This window comes from Mobula birostris, chromosome 6, assembly GCF_030028105.1.
Source record: "Mobula birostris isolate sMobBir1 chromosome 6, sMobBir1.hap1, whole genome shotgun sequence".
In the NCBI taxonomy this organism is placed as follows: domain Eukaryota; kingdom Metazoa; phylum Chordata; class Chondrichthyes; order Myliobatiformes; family Myliobatidae; genus Mobula; species Mobula birostris.
Window position 1 is genome coordinate 91,662,094 of NC_092375.1, and position 24,083 is coordinate 91,686,176.

The following is a 24,083-nucleotide window of genomic DNA, read 5'->3' on the forward strand; positions in this document are numbered from 1 at the left end:
CTAGTATCCCTTTCGCCAATCACCTGTCCAGCTCTTGGCTCCATCCCTCCCCCTCCTGTCTTCTCCTATCATTTTGGATCTCCCCCTCCCCCTCCCACTTTCAAATTTCTTACTAGCTCTTCCTTCAGTTAGTACTGACGAAGGGTCTCGGGCTGAAACGTCGACTGTACCTCTTCCTAGAGATGCTGCCTGGCCTGCTGCGTTCACCAGCAACTTTGATGTGTGTTACCATTATATCTATGGAGCTTAAGGATGGACCTCACGGTGTTAATTGCTGGGGCCTGTTGGTCCTCCGGATCAGCGCACCATCTTCGGGAGCCCAGCCTGGGGGTGCAGGAGAGGCATACCACTTGGTCCCTCGACTTATCCCCCGTGTCTTAAGGTGTCTTATCCGACTTCATAGCTCTTCAGTTTTGCTGTCAATTTCTGATCCCATTCCTGACACCAGTGTGGTAAGCATTCGGTCCGTGATGACAAACAAGAAAAGCTCATTTACCTCAACTGCTGCTTTCATTGCAGCAAGCACAATAACAGACACACCTCGGTTACATTCAGGGTTACAGACAAACGTACAAGCAGCAACTGTATAACCTGATCTAAAATAAATTATTTCTTCTATTTATGTATTTGCAGTTTGTTGACTTCTGCATTCTGGTTGAACGCTGTATTTGGGTGGTCTTTCATTAATTCTATTATGGTATTATTCTATAGATTTACTGAGAATGCCCATAAGAAAACAAATCTCAGGGTTGCATATGGTGATAATAAAATAATATGATAATATACTTACTTTCAACTTTGAAGTGACTTGGCTGGGAAAGTGATCTGTAGCTGGTGCACAAATGCAGTGCTGAATGTAGATGCTAAGTGCAATGGGTGTATGGAATTTCAGAAACAAAATGACAGCTGCCAATTGAAATACAGAGCACAATGCAAGACGTCTGAAGAATTAAATATGCCAGCCAAAGGGAATGAGTGACATGTTATGGATGAAAATGGGATTCAAGATGAAGTTGGAAATCATGTTGATGCTTTGCAAAATAGTTAGTGATATTGGACAAACTCAATAAGCCATCAAATCACGATCAACTATTGGTGACCCAATCACTTGGCTCTTTCGAAGATAAGGGATTGTTACTAGCCACATCTCAAAGCTGGAACAAGTTAGAGGCACGTATGGTCACATCTCGCCTTTGTATTCAATCTTCTTTCATTTTGCCAAGCATCAACTTCATTTCACTTCCACTTTCTCAGACATGATTTACAAACAGTAAAGTACCTATCTGTCAAATAATTGATACAACTAATTGCTTTTTTGCATACATTATTTCAAGAAGACAAAGGGAACTGAATAAGTGCAATATCTATCATTAATCATTGAACCATCATGCAGCAAAACAAACTAAGTATGTAATAAATAAAGTGCTCTTCAAGAAGAGAGATTACACTAGCATTGGGGAAAAAGAATCACCAATCATACAGGTTAAATCATAAAACATATATTTACCCTCTTTAAATCCATACACTGGTTCTCAGAGAGAGAATGCAAATCTCACACATTGCACCCTGTTTGAGAATATCATGCAAACAGACCTCAGTGAGAAAATTCACTGAGCATATTGACTGATGATCAGAAAGGAAAGTCACTAAACACACTGATGTTCAGAGAGAGGAATCACAAGGAGAAACATGGCAAAATGCACCACTGACCTGCAGAAGAATCCAAAAATGCACACGCCCTGATCGTCAATGAATCACCAACATTGATTGTACCATTAACACATTAAAGTATCACAAGGCTTTTCACACAGGCTTTGTCAAAATGAACCACATAAGTAGGTTTAAGAACAGAGAACCATAAGTTTGGTCAATGAGGAGCATCCATTTCCAGGAAAGAGAGAAAATTTCCAAGCTGGGGATCTTGGGATTGAAATCTTAACACTTCACCCCAGAGGGATATACTGTAGTTCAGAGATAGGGCAAAAATTGCATAGTGCTGAAGTCTCAGAGAAATTTTAAACTGAAATTAGAGAGCTGCTTCACTGGAGAGCTTGTGTAGAGCAGAAAACCCAGTCAAGGTGGGTGAAAGGGGCACAATGTAAACTTGGGAGGGGAAACACAGCTTTAGATTGACCCTAAGTGACAAGAATAAATAAATAAACACATACACACAGAAAGATGCATGCTACCAGGTGGAGATGAATCACTAAAAAGGTATAAAGCATACACTGATCATCAGAGAAAGGTATCATGGATGTTAATTGTTGACCTTTATAGACAGGTGTCATTAAACACATGTATAGTACACCTTAATATAGCAAATTATCCCACAACAGTCCATAGGAGAATTATTAAATAGAGTTTAGAAAGATGAGAAGTGTTAGGCTCTATCACCACCACATAGGATGTAATTTATGGCTTTGGTGAGAGCTGTTTTATGATGTGATTTGGACAGAAGCTGGTGATAGAGATTTAAACATGGGAAATGTGGGTCAGCTGAGCTCTAATTTGTGAAGCTCAGCATTCAATCATCTTTAAAAACAAATGGCAATTTGAAGAGTGAGAAGTAGATTGCAAGGACAGAGTTTTTTTGAGGAGAGGTATTTGATAGAAGATTTAAAAGAAATAGCAAATATACAAAGGAAGAGACTAACAATATCAGCTAACCTGGAACCAGGAAGGAAAATGAAGATGTCTGTAATTAAATGGTTTTTAGATCAAGAGAACAGGCAGTAGGGCCAGTGGATAATTGGTGAATTGATTTATTATTGTCACATGTGCTGAGGTACAGTGAAAAACTTGTCTTGGATAACATCCATATAGATCAATTAATTACAACAGTGCATTGAGCTAGAACAAGATAAAGCAATAACAGGATATGTTATATGTTGTAGTGTCACAGAGAAAATGCTGGGCAGGTAGACAGTAAAGTGCAAGACCACAACGAGGTGATTGTGAGACCGAGATATGATGTAGTTAGATGAGTCTTGGGCTGAAATAGCTGAGAAAGTAAAGATGTGAGATTGAGCCTAAGGCTGGAGTGAACATAAGGAAGTTGTACCAGTGGGGAAATAGAGCTCAGGGAGAGAAATCACTAAAACAAACTCTGATCTTGGATAGAATCATTGGTAAGCACAATCATACGCAAAGATATACTGATCCATGGAGAGAAATAGATCAGCAACAAATGCATTTATATAGTGACTTTAAGGTAATAAACATCTCAAGATGCTTCATATTAGAACCATCAAAAAAGTTAACATCAGGCTAAATGAAGAAACGCCTAGCCTCCAACATGATGGCATGAACACTGATTTCTCAAACTTCTGGTAACTACCCCACACCCCCCCCCCCCCAATCTCCTTCACCATTCCACATTCCTGTTTCCCTCTCTCAGCTTCTTTCCTTACCTGCCCATCAGCTCCCTCTGGTGCTCCTCCTCCTCCCCTTTCTTCCATGGTCTTCTGTCCTCTCCTATCAGATTCCTCCTTCTCCAGACCTTTATCACTTTCACTAGTGAATTTCCCAGCACTTTAGTTCAATCCCTACCCCTCTCCTCGTTTTACCTATCACCAAACACCTTGTACTTTTTCCTTCCCTCCTCCCCTTCTTACTCTTACTTCTCCCTTTCCTTTCCATTCCTGATGAAGGGCCTCAGCCCAAATTGCCAGCTGTTTACTCTTTTCCAGCATTTTGTGTGTGTTATTCTGAAACAGAAACCTGGTTAGGTAGAGGAGTTTTAAGTGACACATCAAAGAAGAAAGCAGAAAAGCAATGAAGTTCACGGAAGGAATTTCAGAGCTGAAAGCCTTGGTAGCCCAAGGCTTGCCCGGCAGTTATAGAAACATAGAAAACCTACAGCACAATACCGGCCCTTCGGCCCACAAAGCTGTGCCGAACATGTCCTCACCTTTGAACTACCTAGGCTTACCCACAGCCCTCTATTTTTCTAAGCTCCTTGTATCCATCCGGGAGTCTCTTAAAAGACCCTATCGTTTCTGCCTCCAACACCACCACCAGCCCATTCCACAAACTCACTACTCTCTGCGTAAAAAAACGTACCCCTGACATCTCCTTTGTACCTACTTCCAAGTGTCTTAAAACTACACCCACTTGTGCTAGCCGTTTCAGCCCTGGGAAAAAGCCTCTGACTATCCACAACATCAATCTCTCTCATCATCTTATACACCTCTATCAGGTCACCTCTCATCCTCTGTCGCTCCAAGGAAAAGAGGCCAAGTTCATTCAACCTATTCTCATAGGGCATGCTCCCCAATCCAGGCAACATCCTTGTAAATCTTCTCTGTTCCCTTTCTATGGTTTCCACATCCTTCCTGTAGTGAAACAACCAGAATTAAGCACACTACTCCAAGTGGGGTCGACCAGGGTCCTATATAGCTGCAACATTAATTCTCGGCTCCTAAACTCAATCCTATGATTGATGAAGGCCAATGCACAGCACGCTTTCTTAACCACAGAGTCAACCTGCGCAGCAGCTTTGAGTGTCCTATGGACTCAGACTCCAAAATCCCTCTGATCCTCCACACTGACAAGAGTCTTAGCATTAATCGTCACACTTGATTGGTCCTATTCTCTCACTTCTTATCCTCTTGCTCTTCACATACTTGTAGAATGCCTTGGGGTTTTCTTTAATCCTGTCCGTCAAGGCCTTCTCATGGCCCCTTCTGGCTGTCCTAATTTCTGTCTTAAACTCCTTCCTGCTAGCCTTATAATCTTCTAGATCTCTATCATTACTCGGTTTTTTGAACCTTTCATAAGCTCTTATTTTCTTCTTGACTAGGTTTACAACAGCCTTTGTACACCACGGTTCCTGTACCCTACCATTCTTTCCCTGTCTCATTGGAATGTACCTATGCAGAACTCCATGCAAATATCCCCTGAACATTTGCCACATTTCTTCCGTACATTTCCCTGAGAACATTTGTTCCCAATTTATGCTTCCAAGTTCCTGCCTGATAGCCTTATATTTCCCCTTACTCCAATTAAATGCTTTCCTAATGTGTCTGTTCCTATCCCTCTCCAATGCTATGGTAAAGGAGATAGAATGGGGTGATTACACTCATTAGTGAACATCAGCCAAAACTCAGGAGCACTAGTAGATCAGATCATTGTAGAGTTGGATGAGGCATTTCAGAAAATGGTAGGGCCTTAGCTATATTGAAGTTTAAAAACCAGAATACAAATTTTAAATCAAATCATAATTTAAATGGAAGTTCAAGCATTTTAAGAGTAAATTGAAATCAGATTGGATTAATAAATAGACAGCAGAGTTTTGAATGATCTCAAGTTTATCAAAGGTATGAAGTAAAAGGAAAGGTAAATCAGAAGTATTTTAGAACAGTCAAGACCAGAAGTAACCAGAGGTTTCAGAGGCAGAAGAGCTGTTGTAGGAGAAGCTTTGGTCATTTTTATGGAAGTGGAATGAGGAAATGATAGGAATGGTATAAATATATATTCTGAAGCTCTTATTGGGGTCAAATATGATACCAAAGGAACAAACATTACATAATACAGTATATTCAATGACTCAAAGAGAGAAAGGAGACTTACTTAAACACTACCTACGGAGAGAAAGGAATCACCAAACAAATTGATGCCAAAGTAGGAATTCATTTGTTTTCAGTCCACTTAAAGCAAAGCACCCCAAAGGCTTATCAATTGAAAACTTAATAGGATAGACACTAAAAGTTAGTGGTAGGTTTTCAAGGAAAATCTTAAAGCAAGGGATTACCAAATTGGTGGTCTTAGCGTTAAAAACAATAGTGCACCAACTAAAACAACACACATCAAAGTTGCTGGTGAACGCAGCAGGCCAGGTAGCATCTCTAGGAAGAGGTACAGTCGACGTTTCAGTCCTGACGAAGGGTCTCGGCCTGAAACGTCGACTGTACCTCTTCCTAGAGATGCTGCCTGGCCTGCTGCGTTCACCAGCAACTTTGATGTGTGTTGCTTGAATTTCCAGCATCTGCAGAATTCCTGTTGAGTGCACCAATTAAAATCTGTGTTTAATGAAATGTCCTTGGTTTGAGGAGCTCAGACATGAAGAGGTTACTGATAATTGAAAAAATAAAGAAGTGTAAGAATTTGAAAACCAGGGAGAAAATGTTACAATACGCAGCAGTCTCCGGGGTTTAGACACTCTGACTGTGCATTATGGATAAGTGGCATGGCCCCTTTAAAAATTCAGGCTCTCCCTGCTAATTGGCAGCATATTTTGGCAGCAAAATTTAAATATTCAAAGAATACCTGAACTGAGGTTTGTTGCTCAACCGTCATCTTTACTTTGGATTCTCATCTTAGAACCCTGCCTTCGTTTCAGTCTCGTATCATGTCTCAATTCTAGTCCTGGATACTTCAGTGCTTGGGTCCTAACCATCCTCACCTAGGTTTCTTGTCATAGAAAGATTTAAAATTGAGTCATTGAGCAACTATGAACAAATGTTGACCCTTCGACACATGGCCGATGAGTGAACAGTAGCACTACAAATAGAATTAACAGGAGGCCATTTGGTCTCGTGTCTGTTCTGCCTTTACAGCTGGTAGCTCAGTGACACATTCTCACTCACCCCATGTTCTTTGATTCTATTTTTATTAAAAATATTTAAAAATCTATTGATAGAACAGGCAACAAAATGTTTGATGAACTAAAATTTACAAATGGCAGGAGAAAGATGAAGAATATGTTGGAATAATCAAATATAGATATAACAAACCCAGTAGACAGGGGTTTGAGAGATGAGGGGAAATGTAGAAATAGGCAGGCAGATATAAGGAATGGCATTATAAATGTCATATATGACACCTCAACTGTGAAAAGACACCTAACACATCATTCTGCAGACAGTGACCTGAAGAAATAGAATTATGGAGCAAACACACTGATCAGGAGATCAGAGACCTCAGCTGGAGTAAATGTGCTGTTCTGGTCACCATTCTATAGCAAGAATTGAATAATGCTGGAGAGGATACAGAAAAGATATCTGGGATGGAACATCTTAATTATGATGTAAGACTGGAGATCATACCTGTTTCATTGACACAGAGAAGTTTAAGAGGAAATAATTCATGCATATAAAATTAGGAGGGGTATGGATACCGACATTGCAAGAATTTTTTCCCTTCTTCAAAGGTGAATAAAATTAGAGGACGGAAGTTTAGAAGGGATCTAAGGGGACCTTTTACACCCAAATTATTCTAAGCATTTGCCAAAGTGAACGGTGGAAGCAGACACCATCAACTTTTGAAAGGTGTCCAGACAAGAACTTTTGATTACTGGGGCATAGAAGACTATGGGCTAAGTGCTGGAAAATGGGATTCATACTGATCATCATGGACGAAGTGAGCCAAAAAGCCTGTTTTCATGATGTATGACTGCACCACCGATGCTAAAGTGGCTATTTTTTGGCACTCATAAAAATTAATTGCAAATCATCTTGGGAAAGAGCAAAAATAATTTTAGAGTAACATGAACACAAAGCAACAGAGTGAAGTCTCAACTGGCTCAGATTAAGTCAACACAAACACACTGTTTTAGATTAAACTCAACACCTACACACTAAATATCCAACACCGCACACGTACACATCAGTAAATTCAATACAGCGCACAGTGAGAATTAAATCAACAAACACTGTTCCAGAGCAAATTAAGGGTACAGACTGTCAGTACAAGCATACTATCAGTAAAATGCACATCAACTTGACACCAGAAAGTAAAGTCCGCATACTTCTTCAGTAAAATCAGCACACTTAACGGTCACAGTAAAATTAACACACCAACTGTGAGTATAAAATCAGCACACCTACTGTTGTCGCAGTGAACTCAACACACACATCACACACACAGAATCGGAGAAAGAGTCCTGAACTCCGCTGTCACGCAGAAATTACCAAACCGCAGAGGCAGAGCTGGATCCCTAAAGCAAGCTGTCAAAATGAATCGTTTATCGAAGTCTGAAAAACATAGCCACATATCGATCATCTACGTACGCAGCCTGTCACAGTCAGGAGTAAAGCCGAAAACCTCAGCAGGGAGAAACGGCTAAGTGGAGACCTCGGTTCTTAGAGTTCAATCGCCGTTAATACAAAGTCTGACCGTCACACTTGTTCCGACAGATTTTCTGCACGAGGTCTCAGTGGCAGCACGTCCTCTGAAAGAAGGAAATAACAAGGCGCATGTATTTGCCGGCCCAAGAGTGACTGAACTGGTCCCGACTGGAAGCGAACCTTTGTGCATGCTCGTTTTTTAAATAAAAAAAACTCCTTGTCTGTCAAATCCTCCTATTAACACAATAGCTCCAAGCCTTTTTTGTGTGTTTTGTGGTTTTCGAGGACCAGAGAAGAACCACGCCTTATTTTAACTTCTACTTTTATGTTCATGGTCGTATTCTTTGATTCTGAGATCAAGCTATCTAGAAGTCGAATTATTGCTCCAACCAAGACTAGATTTTTGTTATCTTTGAAAAAAAATGTATATTTTCACCAGTATGAATACAGTTTCGCCTTGCTCGGAGTGTAAAGTGTAAGTGGTGCAAAGGTGGACGGAGAGAGGCACCGTCACCGCCACCAGTGAGTCGGCTCCTAATGATTTTCGTCTGGATTTCCCGCACAGAATCGATGAATTCTGGCTCTGATTGCAACCCGCAAAATGGGGCGATGGTTTATTTACACCATAGTTCCTGCGACATCCTCCTACACTTCAAACATTAGAAGAAAAATCAACAAAACGGTCCTGGAAAACTTAAACAGTTGACAATTGTATTGAAGCACCTGCTCTGAATTGCGGCGTGTTAGTGAGAAATAAAATTCGCTTCAGGTTTCCTACTTGGTTATCAAAAGATCACTTAAATCTGCATACCGTAACTAGAATTATGGAGACAGGAGAGAACTTCAGATGCCGAAATCTGGGGCAACTTGCTGCTGGGGGAAATCAGCGCATCAGGCGGCGTCGGTGCAGGCGCACAGTCTCACCAAGCCATACCCACATCCGTCAACCATACCGAGGAGAGCTTTTAAATCATCTCTTCGGATTTGTTTTTGAATTTAAATCGAATAAACATTTTTATAATAAAGAGAACGTTTTATAAAATTGAAATATCTAGGAATTTTGCCCGAAATTACCTCTAGTGGATTCCAAAATAAAATAGAGACCTTAAATGTAAAGTCAAACTTTCAGATAGAAGAGAAAGAGAACAGAATTAATTTTAGATTTTCGGCGGCGCATTCTCAAGCTCTGCACTGACCTCCGCAGGATCAGGCAGAAATTAAAATGGAAATCAAATCGGCACGTTTAAGTTAAACCAGCATTGACACACCGACATGTACACACTGGCAGGCAGATACACACAAACGATGATGTTGTGTCCAAATCACAGTAAGTTGTTCTAAAATTTGTCAACCCGAAGACTATATATGGATATATGGGGGGGGGGGGAGGTTGCTTAGCTAATGCCTTTAGGAACGCAGGTTTCGAGGGAAACGAAAAAAGCGAGTATACTTCCTTCCTTTCGAATTCTTGCAGATTTTTCAACTAGTGGGAAAGATTCTGTTCAAAGGCTTTACAGTACTACAGGGAAGCGAAGAAGGAACTCACCCTCGACAGGCTGATTAGATATAGAGCGTAGAGCCAGATAAACACCACATTGAAAATTCCAACATGTTTTATCCTGTCAGATGCAAACGAACGAATCGAGCGTGCAGTACTTGCGGCTGGTTTCCACGTTACTTAATCAGTGACAGTGTCACCAGCCGGTCGGGATTTCAGTGCTATCCTGAAGATTTGTAACCCGCAGCCCTTTTTCTTTGTCATTTCCAGCTTCCCTGTTGTATTTGCCTTTCAGCCCCCACTCTCCCACGACATCCTGAATCTTGTGTGGGTGTCGCTATTACTGTTTACAGTGAGACCCAACTTTCTCTATCTGTCATTTGGAATATTTGATGATTTACATCCCGGACGACACAAATGGAGAAGGACACGTGAGTAAGAGCGCGTACATACACACACACACACATCTGTGGTTGGTGTACAATAACCCCCTCCACCCATGCCGTGGCTATTTATAACTTGTACACATCAAAATATCTATTCAGAGATATGAAGGCCAAGAACAAAATAACACAATGACACATGGGCACCGACAACAAGCGTGGGCAGAATCGAGAGAGAAGAACGGCAAAGTGCGGAGCGCAATAAACGAAGCTACCCACCATCTCTTCCCAGACAGGGCTCCGGCTGTACGAAGGATACAACTCTTCCATATTCGGCTCGACAGTCCCAAGAGGGCTTCTCTCCAGGGCTGTGCGGTTTGCCCGCTTGTTTGGCCACGATTGCCGTCCCCACCCACTTCAAGTCACTTTGGCTTATCGCTTCCTCGTCTCACGCTTTCACTAAATCTGCCACCGGAGTTTAGCCTGTGAGGGCTCCACGTGATTCGTTCTTACTCCTTATAAGGAGCTGGACTTTTCGGGAAGCAGCGGAGGCTGGAGTTACATCCTCTCTGGGCGACTGTAGCAGTAGCTGCGGGTTCCTGCATTTTGGTAGCGCCACTTACCCAACCGAGCAAGGAAAAAGCTGTTGCGGGCGTGCGCTCGGACGAAGGCATTGTTGAAAAGGGCGGATTGCAAGAGCCACTTAGAAGAGAGACAAGGGGGTCAGATACCGGACGGGCTAGGGAGGGGATTCCGGTGCCGAGGGCCTTGGACACTCCCCAGTGGTCGGAGCGCTTGAATTCGTGGGATGCGCGAGTAGCCATCATTTGTGGGAGATCCGGACGAGATAAAGAGTTAAAGGGGAATACGGGGGGGGGGGGGGGAGAAGAGTGATGAAATAATTTAAAAACAGAGGAAAGTCCAAAAATTGGGTTCTCCATCAGGAGCCGAAGGTGCAAAAAAGGGGGAGTTGGGAGAGACTATACCGCGAAAGTTTCACAACGCAAATTAGTTAAAATACATGTGGAAGCACCCAGAAACGTTTAAGTTTGTATATGGATTATAATTGAACATTTGATTTTTTTAGGGACAAAGCATACTTATTTTGAAATAAAATACCTTGGTCCCTAAACAATGTTTTTATATAGAATGGGTAAAATGTGTTGCTTTGAAGTGTTATTTTATGAATTTAAACAACCAAAATACATCTTTCACTAATCTCCTTGTAGTATATTAAATATTTTTCCTTAATCCTTGTGATTTTTTTTGTAAAGAACTTTTTCTTCTGGGATCTCCAATGTAAACAAAAATGACTAGTTTCTCTTCTGGTGTCGTAAAGTGTTGCTCAGTTGGTGCATTTCAGGAGACCTTACAATGATTTCTTTATCACTTACAGCTTGGAACCATCTTTCAGATACTGTACCAAATTGTATGATTACAGTACAACCGTCTAGATACATTTCCAATTTCATCATCCTTCACTTCTAACTAGAGGGCTATGGGTAACCCTAGGTAATTTCTAAAGTAAGTATATGTTCGGCACAGCATTGTGAGCTGAAGGGCCTGTATTGTGCTGTAGGTTTTCTGATTCTAACTCCAGTTGGCCAAATTTCTATCATGTGTTCTGCCAGTTTTTACAATATATCCATACTCACATCCATATACTACATTCTCAAACAGTCTGAATTTTTCTCTTGTTTGGCAGTCCAATCAAATCAAGTTTATTGTCATATGCCATATACAATAGAAAAACTTACTTGCAGCAGCATCACAGCCTTGTAGGTTCAGGCAATACATAAAACCTAAAAATACAAGGCAGTGAAGAGAAAAATAGACTGCCAAAGCAAAACTGCAAAAAAAGCAATTGGAGAAAAGAGCATAATAGTGCAAGAGGTTCCATTGCTGAGGTAAGACCAAGGTTGTGTAGGTTGGTTCAAGAACCTGATGTACAGCAGCAAAAAGTTGGTATGGCCCAGATGATGGAGAACTTTGATGACTGAACCCACCTTCTTGTGGCCAAGCATCCTGTAGATTCTGTCAGTGGTGGAGAGGACTCTGACAGAGAATGGCTCAGTTCCAGTGTGTTCAAAGATCATTGCTCAGGCCAATGAGGGAACCATGGACTCTGCCCCACAGGGGAGGCAGGATCTGAGAAGGCTGAGGAAGAATCTCATGCTGATTTTCCCTGCCTGATATCCACAGTTGAGTTTATCTCCTTGCTTGAAGTTGATTATGTTATGTCTCTGAGATCCTCCTATCCTCTGAAACATGGACCACAAGGTTGTGGATTGTAAGCCAAGTTTTGGGATATCTTCTCTTGAGGTCTTGGAGACCTTTAGTTGGCATATGGCTTTATTAACTTCTTGCTAGTCAGGAGTGGCAGCAACAAAAATCAAACAACATGCAGATACTGAAAATCTGAACTGAAAACAGAAAATGCTGCCAATGAGGCAGCATCTGCAGAAAGAGAAGTAGAGTTAAATGTTTGAAGTCAATGACCCTTTCTCTGTCACAAGGGGGTGCTGGAAACAGACCCAAACGCAAGGCACAGACACTGAAGTACAAGGAACAGGACTTGACTAGAGTAGGGACGTGACAGGATTCAGGCAAGGAGCAGGGACAAGAACACAAAGTTGGGCTAGGGAAAGTAGGACCAGGACTAGGAACCATGGACTAGGAGACAAGGCTTGGACTCAGAGCCCAAGACTGGACAAGGACCCAGAACCTGGGTCTTGCCTCAGGCTCAGACCCCAGAACCAGGCAAGGACATGACATGGCTTGAGGCTGGGGTCTTGGGTCTTGAGCCTGGCCTGGGATCCTCGAGGCTAGGGTTCTTGGAGCCTGGCCTGGGATCCTCGAGGCTGGGGTTCTTGGAGCCTGGCCTGGGATCCTCGAGGCTGGGGTTCTTGGAGCCTGGCCTGGGATCTTTGTCTTGAAATGCAGAGGCTGATAATTCAGAGATTGGAGCTGAGAGATAGACTGGGAACTTAACATCAACATAGAGCCGGGACTTATCCTACAACAAGCCAGGACTCAACTTCCATCTCCACACCAAGGTGGGACAGGTTTCTCCATCAGGTAACAGCAGAATGGAGAGACTTTCCCTACAGAGGCTAGGATAAGACAAGACAGGTCCCCCCACAGGGCAACAGCAAAACAGCCTAGCTTACCCCACAGATGCAAGGACAAGACAAATCTCCCCACAGGGCAACAGCAAAACAGCCTGGCTTACCCTACAGAGGCAAGGACAAGAAGAGACAAACACCAAAAAATGAGAGACAGTTCCATCTCTGCTCCAGGGAAGCTCCATCTCAGTTCAGCCAGCAACCTCAGCTGGCTACAGAAACAGCCAGATCCCTACCTAGCTTGGAGTGGCTGGCAGCCACTCAGCTGGCCCGGGACACAGCCGAATCCATACCACAAGGACCACTCCAACAAGTGGCAACAAGGCTCCATGAAGCAGTGGTCCTCCAACCAGGCCTAGAGATCACAAATGGTTTCACTAGCCTTCCATCAGCAGGTTGCTCCAAGGGGGACTGATAAGACAAACCAGTAGCCCACACTCAATCCCAAGGCTACTTATATTGCAAGCCCAAAGATGGGAATCAGGTGCCTTTGATTTAGTCAAACAAGGGACAGCTGGAAGACCCAGAGTCCTGAGCCTATGGACCGGACCGTGAACCGGAATGCGGATTTCACAGACTGGACCATGACATTATCAGAACTAGAAAAGGGAGGAAACAGGCTAGCTTTAAGTTGCTGAGAGGAAGGGGGAAGAGATAAGTTGTGTAAAAGGGATTTTGTTCATATGGTGAGGTCAGGGTTGCTGTGTAATAAGCTGCTGATGGCAGATCCATGAGGGAAATTAGAGAAACATGTGAATGGATGCGATGTGTGAAACAGATCAGAGCTGTAAGAGTTGCCCAACAGTTCAGGGGCTGTTAGCGGAGAGAGGAACACTGAATTGCTATTACAGATGGGTGACCTGCAGCAGAACTGGCCTGCAACAGAGAAAGCAAGTAACCTGAAATAATTGAATACAATGTTGACTGGTGACAAGGTTGAGCAGAATAGCCTAGTCTAGGACAGAGGCAAGAAGGCTGGGATAAGTCTTATTCCTGGACAGAGTCAAAATTGCTAATGTTGAAGTTCAGGAGGTCTTTAAAGTATCCCTTTCAGACTGTGCTAACTGATGCTCTGTCCTTCCCAAGTTTACCTCTATACTTGGCTCCCTTTGGGTTGGGGCTTTGGGTTATTTTCCAGGAAGTGGCTTACAATGGGTCAGTCACCTTCACAGCAGAAAAGATTCATATTTACTGAGCCTCCTGTAAATTTGCTCTTGATCTTGGTTGCTGCAGAACCTTGACACAAAGATGCCTGTGGAGCCTTTTCTATTCCCTCAGGCTTTGTTGAGCTACCATCCCAAGAATTGAATTATTAGCTCCCGGATTCCCCTATCATTTTCATCAAACAAATTCTAGTTCTTTCTGGTACAGAAGCCAAGAGTCCCTCCATGCGTAATGGTTGTGATTTTAATGATTTCACTCCAAGAGTGCAGAGTTATGTCCAGTAATTTTATAAAGGGTAAACATATTCTTATGATGATTCTCCACAGAGTTACTCACATGGTGTCATTTGGCACAGAAACAGACCCTCTTGGCCCACCATATACATGTCAACAACTAAGTTCCTATCTATACTCAAGCAACACAGAAAATACTGGAGAACTCAGCAGGCTAGGCAGCATCATTGAAGGGAAATGAGCAGTCAATGTTTCAGGTCAGACCCTCCATCTTGATCCAAAACATGGGACTGTCCATTTCCTCTAGTATCTTGTGTGTTGCTCCAGATTCCACCATCTCCAGACTCACATTTACCACCTCTAGATCTGGAACATTCTATGCCTTGGGAATTCATGTGCTCGATACTCTGCTTGCACCTGCCTCCAGTATTGGAGTTCAGCATTTAATCCCCAGTGGGGCAGCAAGGGGCTCTGTAATGCTTCATAGTGCCAGATGTGGGATCAGGGTCCATGCCTGCTGCTGACTGTAAGGAGCTTGTACTTTCTCCTCATGAACGTGTGGGTTTCCTCCAGATGCTCTGGGTTCCTCCCACATTCCAGAAACCTATGAGTTAGGGATAGTAAATTGTGGGCATGATATGTTGGCATTGGAAACATGGAGGCCCTTGTGGGGTGCCCCCAGCATACCATCAAGGCTAAATGATGTATTTCACTGTAAGTGTTGATGTTTTGACGTAGATTCCTAAGCTCCAGAACCTGGGCCTTAGCACTCAGATCTGCAGCTGGATCTTCAACTTCCTCACAGACAGGACCCAGGCTGTAAAAATAGGGGACAAGCTCTCCTCTACAATCACTCTGAGCACCGGTGCCCCACAAGGCTGTGTACTCAGCCCCCTGCTGTACTCACTGTACACCCATGATTGTGTAGCCAAGTTTCCATTGAACTCAATATATAAGTTTGCTGATGACACAACAATTGTAGGCCGTATCTTGGGTAATGATGAGTTTGAGTACAGAGAGAAAATTAAGAACCTGGTGGCATGGTGTGAAGACAATAACCTATCCCTCAACGTCAGCAAGATGAAGGAATTGGTTGTTGACTTCAGAAGGAGTAGCTGACCGCACGACCCAATTTACATCGGTGGTGCGCAAGTGGAACAGGTCAAAAGCTTTAAGTTCCTCTGGGTCAGTATCACAAATGACCTGACTTGGTCCAGCCAAGCTGAAGCCACTGCCAAGAAGGCCCATCAGCACCTTTACTTCTTGAGAAAACTAAAGAAATTTGGCCTGCCCCCTAAAACCCTCACTAATTTTTCTAGATGCACCGTAGAAAGCATTCTTCTAGGGTGCATCACAACCTGGTATGGAAGTTGTCCTGTCCAAGACCGGAAGAAGCTGCAGAAGATCGTGAGCACGGCGCAGCACATCACACAAACCCCAATCTTCCGTCCTTGGACTCACTTTACACCGCACGCTGTCGGAGCAGTGCTGCCAGGATAATCAAGAACACGACCCACCCAGCCAACAGACTTTTCATCCCTCTTCCATCCGGGAGAAGGCTCAGGAGCTTGAAGACTCGTACAGCCAGATTTGGGAACAGCTTCTTTCCAACTGTGATAAGACTGCTGAACGGATCCTGACCCGGATCTGGGCCGTACCCTCCAAATATCCGGACCTGCATCTCAGTTTTTTTTGCACTACCTTACTTCCCATTTTTCTATTTTCTATTTATGATTTATTATTTAAATTTTTAGTATTTACTATCAATTTGTAATCCAGGGAGCGGGAAGCGCAGAATCAAATATCGCTGTGATGATTGTACATTCTAGTATCAATTGTTTGGCGACAATAAAGTATAAAGTATAAAGATGTGACAAATAAAGCAAATTTAATTTCAGGAGAATTCTGGAGGGTTTTCAGCTCCATTCTCTCCCTGCTTGGCTCATACACCTTGATCCAGAAATAATTTTCAACTTTCTCCAGAGGTCACCACAGTTTCCTTCATGAAATTCCACACACCGTTGTCTATCCTTGAATTCCTGTGGCTCATTCATTCATCACGGGTGGTTTAGTAAATGACATTTACAGCTTTGATCCCACAGATTTGACAGTCAGCCATGTGCTGTAGAAGGTAAATGCTGCTTTTGCCACTAGGAAGCCTTATTCATTCATAATTTGTGTTCAGTTTCCTCTTGTGGCTCATACCTTCACACTCGCTATGTTCTGGCATCTGCACTTAGTTTTGTTAAACTGTCTCTCTCTTTTTATTTTATCTGTATATTTCAGTCTCTGGAATCTGTGCTTGTCACACAGTGATTTCTGTATTTCATTCTTACATTGTTCAGTGGTGTTTTATCTTGAATTTCTCCACACTTCTATATGCAGGTTTCTCTTATTTCCTTATCTCCTTCAGCTGGAGCCTGCTCCTGTTACTCTGTGTCAAGCTGCCATTTACTCTCATGTTTTATTCCCCTAATTGTCTCTTTCTCGGCTGATATGAACCACAAAAAAAAGGTTACAACTGAAATAGTGAACATTCTGCATAGCTGGAGAATGAAACCCTGGAAAGTGAGGAAATGAGGCAGAAAAGAGGTAAATGTTGAATAGCTGGCATCATGTTAAGTATGACCCAAACAGTGGAGTGGCAATGCATAGACAAATGAGCGAACAAGGTGGAGAGCCTAGTCTTCTACAGTTGAGGATCAGTGTGGCAGCATGCTTGTGAGCATGGACTAATCATGCTCCCATCTCCGACTAACTGGGCAAGGCAGTGTATGATCGTATGATTCAAATACACGGCACAGAACACATATAAGATGGTATCAGACATACATTCTCACAAAAAAATAATAAAGCCCAAGTCTCTGAATGGCTTGTCAGTGGTTGATAGTGCCTGGATATTGTGGGCAAGTACAAGCCTGTAGCGGTCCAGAGTCAAACACAGTGCAAGTTGTCTTCCACTGCACAGACACTAGAGGGCAGCACCAACAGGAGAGTCCAACCCCAACCAGCACGGACTCCACCAAGCCTGACCTGCCTCTCACAAATCCACATTGTCAATCCCTAATCAGACAATTCCTCTTTAGTGAAGGTGCAGCGGAGATTTAACAGGATGATACCTGGATTTTAAAGCATAGGTTGAGAGCTTTTCTCTTTGGAGAGAAGGAGCATGAGAGGTATTCAACATGATAAGAGAAATTGATTGAATGGACAGCCAGACACATTATTTCCCAGAATGGAAATGGCTAATACAACTGGACATAACTTTAAGGTGTTGGAAGGAAAGTATAAGGGAGAATGTCAGAGGCAAGTTTTTTTACAGAGAGAGGGTGTGTGGAATGCACTGCCAAGGGTTGGTGGTAGTGACAAATATGTTGGGGATAGTAAAGGAATCTTAGATAGGCACATGGATGAAAGAAAACTGGAGGGCCCATGTGGGATAAGGTTTAGATTGATCATAGAAAGTTTGGCACAACATCGTGGACTTTAGTGCCTGTACTGAGCTGTACTGTTCTATGTTTTACGTTCTAAAACATATTTGTGGCAGCCTAATTTTTCCCAGTTCTGAAGCAAAGTCATTAAACTCACATTGGACAAATCGAAAAAGGCAGCAAAATTTCACAAATTGGTCACAATCACACTGTGGGATAGTCTATCCAGATTTGATCTAGTTTTGGTCAGAAGATAAGATTATTATGGAACCCAGAAAAATTGAGAATTTCTCCAGAGGGACTCCACGTATCATGGTCTCACTTAGCTCACATGACATCTCATACAACTAAACAAACGATAGTGGAAGAAAAACATGGAATCTATAAGTTCCTGTTTCCGTGCTGTGGTGTTCCATGACTCTATTAGGTTAGGACTTCATTCCCTAGAGGGTAGGAGAATGTGGGTTGATTTGATTGAGGTATACAAAATTATGAGGTTTATAGATTGGTAAAAGTAAGCAGGATTTTTCCACTGAGGCTGGGTGAGACTAAAACTAGAGGTCATGGGTTAAGGGTGAAAGATGAAATGCTTAAGTGGAACATGAGTGGGAACTTCTTCACTCAGAAGGTGGTGAGAGTGTGGAACAAACTGCCAACAGAAGTACTGGGTTGAGGTTCGATCTCAACATTTAATCAAAGTTTGAAAGGCACTTGGATGGGAGAGGTATGGAGAGCACGTCAATGGGAGTAGCCAGATTAATAGTTCAGCATGGACTAGATGGGCTGAAGGGTCTGTTTTTTATGCAGTAGTGTTGTATTACTCTATGACCATTCCACTATGGGAAGGTTAAGACTACTGTGGGGGAACCTTTACATCAACAAACCCAGAAAAATTGAGAAATGAGTAATGGGCTGAGTTGAAACAGGCACTTCAGCCCGTTGAATCTGTGCTGAATGCAGAGCACCAATTTTACACTAATCTTGATTTAACCAATTTTATTCTCCTCATGTTTCCGTCATCTCCCTCCCAGATTCTACAACAAATCTATGCACTAGGGACTATTTGTATTAGCCATTTAAATACCAACCCAACCGGTTTTGAGATATGTGAGGATGCAATAACATCCAGAGCAAACCCAAGTGGTCACACGTAGAACATGTAAGTTCCACAACCAGCACCGGAGGTCAGGAATGACTGAAGTCACTGGGGCTTTGGAAGCAGTGGCTCTACCAGCTGCATCACTCTGTCTTTCAGTAGGGTTCAGATAAGGACAGTGATGAAATTCACCTGGAATAGGAGCAGTTACATCATTCATGATAAAAAGCAGAATGCATGATTGATGCACTGGGCTCAATATCTAACCACTTCACTATTGAGTCCACTATAACCATATACAATCTATCAGATTCCATGCAACACTTTATCAAACTGATTAATGTGTTTCTTCCCTACCAGCTCCATCTCTGAGCAAGCCAAATGCATCACTGGCAATGTTGTGGAACACTGGTACCTGTAAGGTGCTCTCCACAACTATTTCTTTATTGTCACTGGATCAGTACGATAACATTTCCTAGCACTTTGACCTCTTGCCAAACCTCAGTGCCTGCTTGCAGAGCTGCTAAGTGCCTGCAACCCTGCTACAACAGTTCTGAAACTCACAACAACTATCTTCACACATAGAATCACAGCAGAGCTCATACACTTAGCTGATTCATTCCCTCCCTGAAGACTGTGAATGACAAACAGAACCATTCAGAACTTAATTGGAACAGGCCCTGTCCATTGCAGGCCACACGTGGGGCCCAGATCAAAAACTACTGAGAAATAATCATACCTACTCCAGTGAACCGCAGCTGATGAGAGATATTGAGGCTCTAGACCTTGGTCAGGGGAAAAAAACAAAGTGTACATCGCCTTTAGACAGCTGTGTCTAAATGAATCCCTTGATGAATATAAAATTTTAAGAGCAGGCCAAGTGGTTAAGGCATTCGACTAGCGATCTGAAGGTCGTGAGTTCGAGCCCCAGCCAAGGCAGCGTGTTATGTCCTTGAGCAAGGCACTTAACCACACATTGTTCTGCGACGCCACTGGTGCCAAGCTGTATCGGCCCTAGTGCCCTTCCCTTGAACAACACTGGTGTTGTCGAGAGGGGAGACTTGCAGCGTGGGCAACTGCTAGTCTTCCATACAACCTTGCCCAGGCCTGCGCCCTGGAGAGTGAGGACTTTACGGGCGTAGATCCATGGCTCGCAAGACTAACGGATGCCTTTAAGAGCAGGCTTAAGAGGAAGATCAGGAGGGAAAAAAGAGGATTTGAGATGAATTTGGCAGGCAGGGGTTAAAGATAATTCCAAGAAGTTTCTCAGTTATATTAACAGTAAAAGGGCGCTTAAGGAGAAACTAAGTCTCTTAAAGACCAACAATGTCACCTATGTGTGGAGCCACAGGAAATGTCCAAGATTTTGTTTTGTGTCTATTCCTCCTTTATGTTTACCAAGGAGAATATCATAGATGACAAAGAAATGAAGATAATAATTAGTGAGGTCATGGAACATATGCATATTATAAGGAAAAAGGCATTTTCACTCTTGAAGTGCATTAAAGTGGGCATTTCCACAGGATCTTACCCAGCACACCCTCAGACCATATGAGAAGCTGGTGAAGAAGTTATGGAAGTTCTTGTTGAGATATTTACTTTATTGTTGGCCACTGACAAAGTTCCAGAAGACTGCAAGGTGGCTAATGTATAGAGTCCCATTATTCAAGCCAATGAGCCTGACTTCAGTTGTAGGGAAGTTACTGGAGGAAATACTGAGGCTCAAGGTCTACCATCACTTGGACAATCAAGGCCTGAGTAGTCAGCATGGTTTTATTCATGGGCGGTCATACTTGGTGAATATTTTGGAGTTTTTCTAAGTTCAAAGTAAATTTTATTATGAAAGTACATATATGCTGCCACATACAACCCTGAGATTCATTTTCCTGCAGGGATACTGGGCAAATCTACAGAATATCAACTATAACTATATCAATGAAAGATCAACTAGAGTGCAGAAGACAACAAACTGTGCAAATGCAAATATAAGTAAATAGCAATAAATAATGAGAGCATGAGTTAACAAGATGACGAGTCCTTAAGGTGACATCATTGGTTATGGGAACACCTCAATGAATGGGCAAGTGGGTGTAGTTATCCCCTTTGTTCAAACGCCTGATGGGTGAGGGGTAATAACTGTTCTTTAACCTGGTGGTGCGAGTCCTGAGGGTCTTGTACCTTTTACCAGGTGGCAGCAGCAAGAAAAGAGAGTGGGTGGTGATGAATGCTACTTTCCTACGACATCATTTCATGTAGATGTGCTCAGTGCTTTAACTATGATGGACTGGGCCAAATCCACTAAGTTTTGTAGGATTTTCCACTCAAAAGCATTAGTGTTTCCATACCAGGCTTTGATGCAGCCAGTCAATACACACTCCGCTACACGTCTATAGATGTCTGTCAAAGTTTTAGATGTCATGTCCAATCTCCGCAGACTCCCAAGGAAGCAGAGACTCTGCCATGCTTTCTTCACGATTGCATTGGGTCCAGGACAGGTCCTCTGAAATACTAACACACAGAAATTTAACGTTTCTCATCCTCTCCACTTCTGATCCTCCGATGAGAACTGCCTCATGGAACTCTGGTTTAGTGATGATTATGGGAATAGATGAAGGTAGGGCAGTGAATGTTATAGATAGGGACTTTAGTAAGGCCCTTGACAAGGTCATGCAGGGCAGGTTTATCTAGAAGATTCAATGGTATAGGATTTAGGGAGAGCTAACATGGTGGACTCTGAGTTGGCTTGATAATAGGAGGCAGAGGGCGATGGTTGAAGTTCAGTTCTCTGACTGAAGCTTTGTGACTAGTGGGGTGCTCTACGAGGCAGTGTTGGAACCACTTATTATTTATGTAAATGACTCAGTTGTGAATGTACATGGCATGATTAGTGGGTCTTGTCAATAGTAAAGAAGGTTACTATGATTATAAAGAGATGTTGATCAGTTAGGGAGATGGGCTGAGGAATGGCAAATAGTTTTCAACTTGGGTAAGTGTCAGATGATACATTTTCAACATTCATACCAGGGTAAGACCTATACGTTGAATGGCAGGGCACTGACAAGCATTGTGGAACAGAGAGACCTCAGAGTACAAGTGCAAATTTCAGTGACAGTGGCTGCTGAAATAGACTGGCTGGAGATGAAGGTGTTTAGCATGCTGGCCCTCACCAGTCAGGGCACTGAGTTTGGGAGTACTTTCCATACATCGATGACTCATTGGTGAGGCTTCACTTGATGTATTGTGTGGTTCTGGTCACCTGTTATGGGAAAGACACTGTCGTGCTGGAGGGAGAGCAGAACAAATTTATGAGGATGCTGTCTGGACTGAAGGGATTGGGGACTTAGTAGGGGCTGGCCAGGCTGAATGTTTATTCCTTGGTGTGTGGGAAAATGGAAAGTGACCTCACAGAAGTTCATAAAATCATGTATAAGTTGGACTTACATAGTCTTTCCCCCAAGATCAGGGAATCCAAAACTAGAGGGCACAGATACAAGATAAGAGGGGAGAGACTTGAGATCTGAGCAGTGACTTCTTTACCCAGAGGGTAGTGAGTACCTGGAATGAACTGCCAGAAGAAGTGGGCCAGGCGGGTACAAATGTAAGATTTAAGAGGGATTTAGATAGGTAGATGGAGGGGAGCAACTTGGAAGGTTTGGGGCCGAACACAGGCAAGCAGGATGAGCAGGGAAGATGCAGGAGAACTAGCAGGCCAGCATGGACCAGTTGAGCAGAAGGGCTTGTTTCCACACTGTTTTATCCTATAGGCATCCGTTAGTCCTGCGAGACCATAGATCTATGCCTGGAAAGTCTTCACTCTCCAGGGCGCAGGCCTGGGCAAGGTTGTATGGAAGACCGGTAGTTGCCCATGCTGTAAGTCTCCCCTCTCCACGATACCGATGTTGTCCAAGGGAAGGGCAAGGGCCGATTGTCATGGTCCGGTCCGTGAAGTCTGTATTCCGGTTCACGGTCCGGTCCATCGACCCTTGCTCCAGGTTTTCCTGTCTACCCTGTTTCTGTTCTTGTTGAGCTCTAATTGAGGCAGCTGATGCTCGTTGGGGGAGGCTAGAGACCAGGGCATGGCTGCTGGATTGTTCTTGTCCTTACTCCTTGTATCCCTTCTTTTGCCTTCTGTTTCCTCTCCTGAAGCCTTGCCAGTAACTCTCGCCTCGCCTGAAGTTCTCGTTTTGCCTTGCAATGCCTGAAGCCCTGCCTTGTCTTGCCGGTAACTCTCACCTCGCCTGAAGTTCTGCCTTGCCTTGCATTGCCTGAAGTCTTGCCTTGTCTTGCTGTCTTGTCCTGGAGCCACCCCATACCTAGCTCCCTTCCTGTCCCTTGCCTCCGTCGGGTAATCCAGGCCGTCTTGCCGTAACCTTCGGTTGGTTCTGTCCCTTCCTGTCCCCTGCCTCCGTTGGGTAAGCCAGGCCGTCTTGCCGTAACCTGCGGTTGGTTCTGTCCCTTCCTGTCCCCTGCCTCCGTCGGGTAAGCCATGCCGTCTTGCTGTTACCTGTGGTTGGTTCTGTCCCTTCCTGTCCCATGCCTCCATTGGGTGGTGATCTGCACCCTGCCCAGGAGTACCGTGCCCTGCCCAGGAGAACCGTGCCCTGCCCAGGAGGATCCTGCCTAGCCTCAAGCCTGAAGACTCCAGCCTCCTACCTAGCCTCAAGCCTGAAGACTCCAGCCTCCTGCCTAGCCTCAAACCTGAAGGCTCCAGCCTCCTGCCTAGCCTCAACCCTGAAGACTCCAGCCTCCTGCCTAGCCTTGCCTCAGGTCTCTAGCCTCCAACCTTCTGCCAGGCCTCGCCTCAAGCCTCTAGCCTCTAGATCCTGCCAAGCTTTGCCTCTAGCCTCTAGCTTCTAGCCTCCTGCCAAGCCTCGCCTCTAGCCTCGAGGCTGAAGATTTCAGCCTGCTGCCTCCTGCCAAGCCTCGCCTCTAGCCTCTAGCCTGAAGACTCCATCCTCCTGTCTCCTGCCAAGCTTTGCATCTAGCCTCTAGCCTGAAGTCTCCAGCCTCCTGCCAAGCCTCGCCTCTAGCCTCTAGCCTGAAGACTCCAGCCTCCTGCCTGCCTGCCAAGCCTCGTCCTTGCCTAG

General features: G+C 43.7%; 1 protein-coding gene across 2 annotated transcripts in view; it reads right to left on the minus strand.

Annotated features, from left to right (window-relative positions):
* The window catches only part of dgkh (diacylglycerol kinase, eta), a 504,569-nt gene extending 494,122 nt beyond the window's left edge, over window positions 1-10,447 (minus strand). For both annotated transcript variants that reach the window (XM_072260835.1, XM_072260834.1), the window contains exon 1: window positions 10,227-10,447. In XM_072260835.1, the coding sequence (XP_072116936.1) occupies window positions 10,227-10,277 (51 nt within the window). In that variant the 5' untranslated portion in view covers window positions 10,278-10,447. The remainder of the gene's footprint in view (window positions 1-10,226) is intronic.
* Window positions 10,448-24,083: the final 13,636 nt, after the last annotated feature.